Raw genomic sequence first — 12,062 nt, forward strand, 5'->3', positions numbered from 1 at the left:
CAGCTTCAGCTGCTGAGCAGCAGCCCGAAGGAGCAGAAGGCAAAGTAACTCCACCAGCTGCAGCCTTCTTGCTCCTGATGAGAACCAGCTGGCCTCACCTTTCTTAAGCAGGGTTTCTAGCCTTGGTCAGTTGCTGGAAACAACTTTTGTCCTTCCTGGCCAGACCTTGCTCCTTCTTGCTTCTCGTAACCTTGGACCCTCGGCTTTCTTGACCCCCGGATCATCTGACGACATGAACTGAGATGCTCCTGAGCTTTGGACTGGACTGGACCTTGCATATGGACTCTGCCACCAGGCGAGTACCTCCCTGAGACTACAACACCCACAAACAGAGTGAATGCTTATTCATTAGCCAACATGAATCTTTCTGCAAAGAAATCTGTCGTGTATTATCTAGTAAAGATTCCTGCAATGCAGTAGTTGGACTAGATGACCCTCGGAGGTCCCTTCTAAGTCTACAATTCTATGATTATATGAAATAAGGATGATGGTCCAATAAACAGGCAGTCTGGGATCAGCCAGTGGAGGCTTACTGTTTTCAGATGCACAGTTGCAAAACTCTGTCATGGAACTTCTCAAACTACAATTAAAGAACACATTCATCATCTCAGATAATCTTTAAAATGAAATGCCGCTGTTGAGTCACCAGGCTTCACAAACACTTAAACACAGAATTCCATGTGTAAGCAAGAGCGCACATACAAAGCTGGTTTACATGGATAACCATCCAGTTTCTGTCTCTTCCTTTCACTGCAGTCTATAAGAATATCAGGAATTGTGTTTTTGTCCACTGATCAGTTGGCTAACTGCAAAACGGGGCTCTTGCAACAGTTGCATAGGAGAGAGGCTTGGACAGATGAAGCTCAGCAGGTGAAAAAAGAAAAGAAAACCAACCAGCACCTGCTTAAATCCATCCTTTTACGCAACCACCAAAGAGACGGGAGTCCTGTCTTCCTTTGCAGCTGATCACCACAGTAGGAATAGTTTGGTAGGAAGCTGCTATTCACGTCTCTTGCTGAAGGACAAGCCCAGCCATGCGGTCCGACATTCCTTTCCAAACCAATAAAAAACCTGCATGCGTTGACCAATTATGACATAACACCTGCCACGTGCTGGCAGTCACAGAACCATTTCCCAGAGTCATCTTATATATTGAAATACTGCATCTCAACTGGCCCATTAATAAACACAGGATAAGGAAATTAAACTTAGCAAGGTTTGCCACCTTGGGCTCCTTTGGGAGGAAGGGTGGGCTATATTAAATTTAATGAATACATAATAAATACACAAGAATCTGAATTTTAACCAGAACTGGTTCTAAGTATACAATCTTCCTAGGAGAACAAGAAGTATACTAAGCTTAAGTTTGAAGTGAAATATATGATGAATAAAACAACTTTTTGAGAGAGACTGACCATTTTTAAATGTTTCCCAGACACAAAAAACTACAACTGTACTAAACAAACTTTAATAAGTTGTATTTATTAAATACTCTCTCGCCCAATGATAACACTGAAATGAATTTATAACAGAAGTCTTGTGTCCCAAGCTTTAAGCTCTGGAAATCCTTATTGGAACTACGATGGTGGCGTCGAATTCAGCACAGTTAGCAAAGAGACAGGAGCCATTTTCTTTGCAGCTGATCACCTCATTTGAAACAGTTTCATAAAACAATTATTGTTATTCCCTGGTGACAGAAAAACACTCGACACATGTTCAAAGGCACACTGCACCTGCTCAAAGACACCCATTTACTCACACTAAGTCTAAGGCAAGCTGAAGTGATTTGCCTAGACTGGTCCAGACAGCCAAATCTTCCTAATCTATTTTTTTATTCTTTCTATAGGCAAGTTAGGTAAGGAGAGCAAAATGGTGAATTCTTGTGGATCTCATTTATATCCTATAACTTTTGCAGTATAAATCTTTAATCCCATTTTATCCTCCCAAAAAGCCAGGGAGTTAGGTAAGACTGAGAGTAAGCAAGTGCCAGGCAAGCGTTGTGGGTCAAGCAGTGGGCACACCCAGGGTTCCTCTTGCCCCCTCGCCCGGGAAGCTCGCCAGGTAAGCGTGAGCCAGACGCAATATCTCAGCCTGGCCTGTCTCACAGGGTTGCTGTGGCCATTTAAGAAGAGGGGATGATCCCACCTTGATCTCTTTGGAGGAACATCCATAAATAAACAAAATGGTGGCTGGACATGGAGAGCCATGGAGAGATCAGATCTGAATCTCACACGGCATGAGATGCAGACTAAAGTGGTAACAGCAGAGTCTGTCACACAAGAAGACAGTTGTGCATATCCTATTTTTGAACGCTCCATTATGTTGAAAAAAAACCAACCACCACTACGTGTAATAAAACTTGAACCTCGAGGAGAAAGACAGAGCTCTCCCTGGTATGTTGCTTTATTACGCACAAAGAGCTGTTTACGCATAGAAATGTTTAAAAGTTGCAACTTCCCAACACACACACACCTGCAGCTTGAAGTGGCCCAGTCCATCATTCCATCACCTTGCCCTGCACAATATCTTCATAGTTCTAACTCACCATGCATCTGTCCTCCCCCGCCCCCATCAAGCCACTCTCTCAGCCTCCCATCTCCAACGCTGAGATGATATTGACCGGCCTTACCTGAAACAAGGTATGTGAAGTGTTTTTAACATTCTAGAGCGCTACCAAAATGCCCAGCATTAGTAATATTAAATCCACGTGTCATTTAGCAACACTAGGCAACGGTATCTTTTTAACATTATTATTACTATTAATTAGTATTAGGTATTGGTGAGTTTTCTAGAGGTACTCACCTGAGGAAGAAGAAGTAGGAGTAATCCTGCATGACTGTGTGAGAGTGGCAGGAGAAATACCCAAGTCCCGTCAGGTTGAGCCGGGATCCCGCAGGGACTTCCAGCATGCTTCCCCAGGCCTGATCACAGAGCATCTCAATCTCGGCTGAGTAAAAGAGCCCCCCTTCTGGGGCTTCATATTGCCAGGGCAAATAGTTGAACATGCTGTACATATCCTGATGCAGTGCCAAGACTTTGGCATAGACGATGATTTCTGCCAGCTCAGCCCTGCAGCTTTCGCTCAGGGGTCTCCACTCTGACGGCAGCTGACAGCCCCGGCTGGGACTGAGCTGATTCCCAAAGCACAGGAGCAGGAGCAGCCGGATTTGCAGCATGATGGATTCGAGAGGAGGAGGAGGATGCAGGCTTCGCTCACTGGATGCTAAAAGTTTCCCCAGTGCCTTTAAAAAAACCACACAGCACACTCACAAAACCTGAGGCTAGGTTTGTGAAACAAGATCCCTATGAAATGAATCAACTGATTGGCAAGAGGCTGGGGCCAAAGGCTCATCAGTGGCTCAGCTTTTGCCCAATAGGAGCAGTTCTTCAAAGGGAGGGAGGAGCAGTAACCAGAGAAAGGAGAGTTCTGCTGTATACATACTCTCACTTGAGCTGCAAACTGTTGCAGTAGCTGCAGCAGAGCCGGAGGTGCAGGGCGTCTGTAAACTCCCAGAGCCATGGGCTGGGAAGAATTCTGCCCTGCTTGTGCAGCTGAAAAGAAAGGGAAGTGTCAAACAGCAGAAGAGCATCTTAAGCTGCTTGTTGGGTGCTGTGTTTCTTCATCACCATCCCATTTATATATTCATCACCATTTTGTAGCACTTAAGCTCTAAGCACCTTACAACCGTGAAAAGAAGTCAGGACCTGCTGACAGCCTGTCAGAGTGAAGGGGATGGATGAGAAGCAGAAAGAGAGGGAGGCCAGAGACACTGCTTTAAAAACAGAAGAGGCAGGGTGGTGATGCACAGTTAGGAGCCAGCAAGGGAGATGGAATTAAATTGATGCCCAACCATGTCACAAATTTCATGAGCAAAACGTTGACGGAATTGGGGATGGGTGGAGTCCAAGGTTTGATGGTTCAGTGATTCCCTTCAGATGTTTTTTTGAATTATGACAGCTGTCAGTCCTAACCACTGGCCATGCTGGCTAGCTGGAACTGACAGTGGGTTGCAACTATTTAAAAATACAATATTAAAAACAGTTACAACAGGTTACAATCAAGAGAATAAGGTGGGTCCTAAAATATATTTTTCAGATGCCAAAGGTCCAGCAGCATCTGGCAACGTGGTGGGCTAATTCTTACATGTATTGCAGGGGTATGTAATAAAAAAATGATTTCTCTCCTCCCCCCCCCCAAAAAAAGCAAAGCTTTGTTGCTGAAACAAGTGCAAAATCAGCATTTTTCTTTCACAAGTGTGTGAATGCAGAGATGTCCCAGTATTGTGGAATGAAGTTTTGTTCACAAGATTATGAAATGGAATCTTCATCCTCAAAATACATTTGTTTCTCCTTAAGATGGCCCCAGAGCTATCTCTGAAGCACATTGTCCCTATAGAGCACACCATACTGTTTCCTCCCCTGGACCCCCCCCCCCCCCATGTTAGCCATCTTCACACCAGGGGTCCTGGGATAAGCTCACTGAAGGGCTTTGAGAAGAGCCCTGCTGCATTAGACCAAAGGTCATTTGGCCCAGCATCCTGTTCCCATTTGGCTGCCCTCCCTAATTGGATTGGCTGTTGATTCTTGCTCCATTACTGTTGAAAGGAAAGTTACCTTCCACTCTATCAGCAGCCAGCAAGATGCCTCTGTGCACTAGCCAGCAACACAGGGATGTGACTGCCTCCTCTGGTTTGTCCCTTGCACCTGGCATTCAAGAGTAAGTTGTGTTCAGGCGTGGAGGTTCCATGCGCACATCCTAGGCATCCACTTTCCTCCCTTAGTCAAGGCACTGAAATGTAAAAAGCTCTCCAGCTTCTGAACTGGATTCTGCACATAAGAAGAGCCTATTGGAACAGACTAATGGCCCCGCTAGTCCAGCATCCCATTCTCACAGTGGCCAGTCTAATAACAACAATAACAACAATAACAATCATTTATACCCCACCCATCCGGCTGGGTTTCCCCAGCCACTCTTTTGGGAAGCCCAGAAGCAGGAACTGAGCACCACAGCACTCCCCCCCCCCTTGTGGTTCCCAGAAAGTGCCCTTCGGAGGCGCAGTGACTCCAACAGCAGAGGCAGAGCAGAAACATCCTGGCCAGAAGCCACGGAAAGCCTTATCCTGAATGAATTGGTCCGATCCTCTTTTGAAGTCCTGCTTGCTGATGGCCAAGGTTACTTCCTGTGGGAGTGAATTCTGTGGTTTGTGCACTTTGCAAAGTGAGGAGAAGAACTGCTTTCTGCCCTTAATCCACCAGCATTCAGCCTCATTGGATTCTTTTCACTGTCTCCTAACTCTGGACAACAAGGTATCAGTAATATAAAGTGGTGGTTTTAAAAACCCAGCTGAGAAGCTCACATTTTTCAAATCCTGTGTTTGCTGTTTCTTCACAGGGGACCTGAAGGTTGATCTGAAACATTCTTCTGAGTAGTTTGCATAAAACTCTTCCCCCACATCTGAACTCAGCATGGATCTGACAAAGCAGCTTTAGCCAAAACTAGCTAATCAGAATAAACTCAATAGAGCCCATTACTGCTGGGCCCATGCTCTTAGCCATTCATGCATGTGGTCCCCCCCCCCCCCCCGCCTTGACTTCCTTTTCTCAGATAAGTGGGAAATAGACCTCCCCACCCCCAAACCCTCAGGCATGAACCATCTTTCACTTCCACTTCTTGACATTTCCTTCCCTGTTTCTGTAGTAATGCAGTTGATTTCAGAATGTGAATGCCACTTTGCCTGTGATGCCTTCATGATGTTGACCACTAGGACCAGGTACCAAGCAAAGGAAGTACAGTATTCAGGAACTGGTTGATGGGCATAGGTGACCTGAAACTGTGATCCAGCTGTCTTTCATTTCCATATCCGCACCCATCCCTTTGTAGTCTGGGGCACAAGATATCAAGCACAAGTTTCCCCACCCCAACAGCTTTAAACCTGAGAATCTACAAAGCTAGATAAGAAAGCAATTTTTTTAGAAGTCATCTCCTAATATTTTTGTTGCATGTGCTTTAATGTTCTCATATTATCCATTTCTGGTGGTACTTCCTTATTGGAGCAAACAGCCCCTTCTTGTAAAGAGTTCTTTACTTTGAGAAAACATACAAATGACCTCAGATATGAGGATATGAGGATATGAATCAGTATATGAATCAGTAACTTACAGCTCTCAAGTGTGATTTAGAAGGGTGCAAGCCTGTTCTCCAGAAAGCCCAAATTGGATAGGGCTGTTTCAAGGCCCCTTACCATAAGAAGCAACCTGACCACTGACACAGAGAGGGGGTCATTTGAGCTGGAAGGGACAGTGGCACAGACTGGACATGCTCTGGACATTGACGCCAAATCCAGCTGCTATAACCTCCCATGACTGCAACCCCGCCAAAGTCTCACAATGATCAGGGTTCATACATGAGTGCAGATCACATACCCAGTGAGAACTAGCTGATGTCTAATGGAATCCTGTTTTAAGTTCTACTCGTCAGAAAAGGGGTGGAGTTTATGACATAGCTAAGAACTCAGATGAAACTAGTTGTTGGAACAAGTTGTCTGCTCTGTGAGATCTGTCCAGGGTTCTGAAAGACCTGTCTCCTGATTGCCCTTGTTTCCCTGATTTCTTGACCCACAACTGAACGTTGCTGGTCAGTAGCCTCCCCAGATAACTTGTGAAATTGTGTTCTTCCAACAACTCTGTGGGCCCAGCTTCTTCAGGATTTGGCACAAGTGTCATACAGCACAGTCAGCACAAAATAAGGGCTTTGATGCTGTCAGCACAAAGGTTCTGGGCTACACAATTGTGCTGGCTGTACAACCCAAAGCCTTACTCAGCACAGAAGTGGGTGATGAAAGGGGAAGAGGAGTCGTGAAGTGAGCTGCAGTCCTAACCACTCTCATATGGCCAGCCCTCTCCCCCTTGCATTGATGTAGCATTCAGCACAGAGAACACAAGTGCAAATCATGCTGGAGTTAACAAAGGAAACCCTGCCCACCATATTATGTGTCTTGAGACAATGAAAGTTGGAGGATATAAAATCAGACAGGTCTTAATTTTTGCCTTTGGCAAAGTATCCATGTCTAAGACCTTTTGCCACCTAGCAAGCAATATTATTTATTTCACAGTACTTTAGGAACAGGGAGCACTGTCAACTTTTTGCCTGCCATGTTATGAGTTTGGCTGTCTTGATGATTGTGAATGGGCCTATCACAATGGTTTTGCCTGGCTAATTTGATGGGAGATATTTAAAAAGGTCAGTGAGCCTAACAAAATAAACTTAATGGTCTGAGATCTCTTTCCACTTCTTGGGATATCATACCCATCAGAGTTTGCAGGAGTGACGGAGAATCAGCTGGAGGGACTTTGCACTCTCAGTTTGGTCAGAATTTTAGCTCAAAGTTGGCTAAAATTGGAGTGCCCTCAGAGGGCAGTTCTTTAGGAATGTGATTCAGGATTGCTAGTTGTGCTACTTGATGTAGAGCCTGCTTATTTACAAGTATGAAGCAGAGGAAGACATCATGAGTCTCCAGGGCTGGCTTTAATCCAAAAGAAACGAAGTTCCCCAGAACTTCTTGCCATTCAAAAAAGTTGGGAATGCACGGTGACTGTACTAATGAAACAACTGTTGTGTTAATAGAAGCAAAGTGATAAATACTTACCTTGCGGTGTTGTTCATCATCCACAGGAAGCTAAATCTAATTAATTTCCCTTTGATAACCTCTGCAGTGAAATATGTGTTCCTTTGCCAAGGACCCAGAGGGCAGCAACCCCAACCCCAGGGAGATAAGTAGAGCATTCTATACGTGCAACTTTCTAACATCCTGTTTTTCTTGGCAGAACCATAACAAACTTGATTTTTTAACAATCCCAAATATGTGTAAACTAGCAATTCTGAACTTGTGAATTCATAGACTTAAGGTCTTTATTGAAACAGAATATAGTTCCATCTGAATGTTCCCTGCTCTGTGGTAGTGCAATTGAGACCAGGATAGGTGTGCCATCTATGTGACAAGCCAGTTATCTCCTTGTGCATTTTGGCGGGGAATTGTTAAACACTGCAAAGAAGTGTTGATTAAAGGCAGTTTTGGCAGAACTTGCACTCTGTATGACTGAATTAGAAATGTGCTCAGGTTTCACAACCAGATCCTCGTTTGATTCTCTTTTATGTCTCTTTACACTTGTCTGGCTCCCTGCTGAAACTAGAATTACCAGTCCTCCCAACATGCTTATGGCATTACTGCACCTTTCAGTGAACAAAAAAAGTATGTTCACTTGTCTTACTTCAGGATTATGTTTACAGCCAACACCTTGCTTCTTCAGCTCAACCAAATAACCCTTCAAAGCACCATGTAGAAAAGGACTGCCCAGCTTGTGAGCCACTAGACTGAACAGACTCCACCAGTCAAGTATGGAAGCTCACCATCGCCTGCTACAGGTGCCCATCTGGAATGGATGTGACAGAGGGTCATCAAGCACTGGACAGGCCACAGCACAGGAGTGGTGGACTGTGCTCAGGTTGGTGGGTTGCAAGTAGGGATGTCAGAGAATTCTGGCAAAAACAGAAACCGGAGTGGAAATTGCCAATGCTCACTTCTTCGGCCCATGTCTAGAAAATCCAGCCACCAAATCTTGCATTATAGTTTAATGTATGCCAACTCAGTCGCATGGTTTGTCTTATTACAGAGAATGAGAATCCACAGTGGGTGAAAATGGATAATTTTGACCTAAGCAACAGTCCTTTAAGTGCCCTTTCCTTTTCCTTTTGTAAATATAAATTCTACCCTCTGTGCTGCTTGGAAAATTGTTTTTCATTACTTTCAATATTTTGTTGGAAGCCACCCAGAGTGGCTGGGGAAGCCCAGTCAGATGAGTGGGGTATAAATAATAATAATAATAATAATAATAATAATAATAATAATAATAATAATAATACAAAATCTGGATTAAATGGGTGGCAATCCTGGCACCTGGGATGTTCTTGTTTTCAAAACAAGAATATGTCATGCAAAGTTGAGCATAATCTGTTTTGCCTACTTGATTTTTATAAAAATAGTGTCCTCTGGCTATTGAGGCCACAAACTCCTTGGTGCCAGGGTCCGCAATGCCCCTTGACCAACAGACAAAGTGTCAGTCTCTGAAGGCAGATTTTGTTGCCAAGTCTGTCCCTCAGAAGATGCCATTGTATATGTATGACAGCAGCCCAAGAGACTTGGATCTTTTAGGTCTGTTGTAATGAGAACATGAATAGTGAGAAATAAATGTCTGGTTCCCCCACCCCTTATTTCTACACTGAGGTAACTGAAAATCTTAAGAAAAACTTCAGAGACTTGGGGAAGATTGTAAGCCAGTGAATTTTGAAAACAGTGAAAAAAAGGTTCACTTTTTCTTTTTACTCTACAAGACAACCTTACTGTCAGGAAGGCAAAAGGAGGCATGTTGTATAACAAGAGGAGAGTTTATTATATACCACTCTAACAGACAAGGAGGACGCGGGTGGCGCTGTGGGTTAAAGCCTCAGTGCCTAGGGCTTGCCAATCGAAAGGTCGGCAGTTCGAATCCCCGCAGTGGGGTGCGCTCCCGTTGTTCGGTCCCAGCGCCTGCCAACCTAGCAGTTCGAAAGCACTCTCGGGTGCAAGTAGATAAATAGGGACCGCTTACTAGCGGGAAGGTAAACGGCATTTCCGTGTGCGGCTCTGGCTCGCCAGAGCAGCGATGTCACGCTGGCCACGTGACCCGGAAGTGTCTTCGGACAGTGCTGGCCCCCGGCCTCTTGAGTGAGATGGGCGCACAACCCTAGAGCCTGGCAAGACTGGCCCGTAGGGGCAGGGGTACCTTTACCTTTACCTTTAACAGACAAGGAAGAGCTATGGAGCAGAGGCAGAGGATACCTTTGCAGAAAGAGGCCCCAGGTTCCAGCCTTCAGAAGACTAGTGTTCTTCAGCCATTCAAAAATCTGATGGTCAAAGCAGACAGGATGTTAAGCACATATTTGCATTTTGCATGTAGAGGTTTCTTAAATATAGTGGAGTGGAGTGGTGATTATTGGAATTGCAATGTACTTTTCTCTGTCTTTTAACTGCATGCTACATGCAAATACATATTTAATGGCACATCTCATTTAGCCCAAAGGTAAACTTTCCCCCTTAATTTAAATAGTCACTTGAAGCCTGAGCCCATGGGCATCAAAATCTTGGATAGATTCTTTGAAAAAGTATAAAATAAAATGTAAATGCCCCATCCAAGCTGCCCTGCTTGCCCTTTTGAACTTGTAGGGCGTTCAGACGGCCATTTTCCAAACTGAGGAATGTTTTACAGTGAGAGCTTCTATGACTCAGAAATGGAAGAACTGACTGGACTTGATACTCTTGTACAAGAATATATGGTCTCTGGCTATTGCAGAGAAAATAACTCACAGCTTACACATTTCTAAGGGTAGGAGAAACCAGAAACATTTTGCACTGTTTGGTTTGGTGGGATTTCATTTCTTGCGTGTCAAATTCAGATATACAAAACTCTTTCCACACCAAATCATGAAGTTTGGTTTTCATGATGTGTTTTGCTGCTTTTATTCTTCTATATTACCTGCTCTGCATTTATTTGTAAAATACAGCCTCTGTACTGCTCCTGTGTTTTGTATCTCTTGGAGAAAAGTTGCTAATAAAAATGGACAGCCCTCGTTTGATGTAGCTTTTGTGGCATGCCTGCTATATTGTCAGTTATTTATCACAAGTTCCATCTAGAAAAAGTGTTTTCTTCTCTCTCTCCCAGTGATGATGCTGTGGACAAGGCTACACCAAGAAATGTTTTCACTAGTTGATCTTGATCCCTGAACAGTCAGTCTGGTCTTCTGAATCCCACTCACTGTTTCTCTTCTCAGAGCAAAGTGTTGTATCTTGTAGGAGAAAACAGTGAAATTAACATACCCCACACACTCTTTTGCCTTTGAGTTACTAAATGTGAGGTGGGAAGCATTTGATAAAAGTGCTGCCCAGGTTCACATAGTCCTCTAAACAACAACTCTGTATAAATCTGTGTTTTTGATTCCCCAATAACTACAAGAAACCTGAAAAATAGCATACTTGGGCAATTGCAGGTGCACTCCCCCCCCCCCCCGCATCCCTTTCAAAATCTGTTCCGCATCGCCCTGGGTACATGGCCACTTTGGGCTTCATTAATCCTGCCATGTCAGAGGCAAGCTTTGGTTAATACACGACAGAAGCAACGTCATCACAGAGCAAATTGTACATAGGGTGTGGCTGCTATGTTTTAAAACTTTCATGGCAGCCTTTCTAAGGGCACATTAACACCATTGGCTCTGACTGACTTAATATTTCTCTGCTCTCTCTCAGGAATCCTGGAAGCCATAGCTTGGTCAGAGAAGGTAAGGGTATCTAACAGAGAGTCCTTAGAATCCTTATTAAACGACAATTCCCGGAAATCTTTAGGGGAATAATTCATGAACCTATATAAAGTGGATACAAAATGCAGCTATGCCATGAATATAAAAGCATCCATGGGCGGCTGTTGTTTTTTTGAAAAAGGAGGCTCAGTGGTATTTTTCTGTCTTATCAGGCATTGCCATGTCCTTTGCTGGAACAGGTTGTTGCATCAATGCACCGGCACCAAATCTACACAAAAAATTCACTGAAGGTGCCCACCTCTGCCCACCACCACCCGCTGCCTTACCTCTGGCTCTCTGGCCCTGTGGCGGCCACTGGGCTGGGGCCTCCACCTCTACCACAGGGCCTCTGTTGGGGCCAGCTGCAGCCACGGACGTGCACCCCTGTTCCGCTGCCCCACCCCCACCGCTGCAGAAGCGTGGAAGCAGCACCAGAGACCAGGGGCGGCAGCACAAGCCGCTGTGGCATCATGACATCACTTCATGTACGTGTGCCACTGGGCACCCACGGTCTGAGGCCAAGTCAGCGCCTCTGCTTCAATGAGATGCCTTTCCCCCCTTTAAGCAATTGACTCTGCAATTCAGAATATGATCCCCCAAAAAGGAAGAAAGGGGAGTATCTACCATAAGGAATTTACCATCTAAATTTCAACAGAGAGAATGGGAGGTGGCAGGC

The 12,062-nt window shown here is 44.7% G+C and overlaps 1 protein-coding gene across 1 annotated transcript in view; it reads right to left on the reverse strand.

The window, feature by feature from the left end:
• Positions 1 to 3,307, reverse strand: part of CCDC3 (coiled-coil domain containing 3) — a 56,605-nt gene extending 53,298 nt beyond the window's left edge. Inside the window, exon 1 of the mRNA XM_083400053.1 lies at positions 2,803 to 3,307. Coding sequence (XP_083256179.1) covers positions 2,803 to 3,176 — 374 coding nt within the window. The 5' untranslated portion in view covers positions 3,177 to 3,307. The remainder of the gene's footprint in view (positions 1 to 2,802) is intronic.
• Between the last annotated feature and the right edge of the window lie 8,755 nt (positions 3,308 to 12,062).

The sequence above is a fragment of the Podarcis tiliguerta genome, assembly GCF_965153285.1.
Source record: "Podarcis tiliguerta genome assembly, chromosome: 10".
Classification (NCBI taxonomy): Eukaryota; Metazoa; Chordata; class Lepidosauria; order Squamata; family Lacertidae; genus Podarcis; species Podarcis tiliguerta.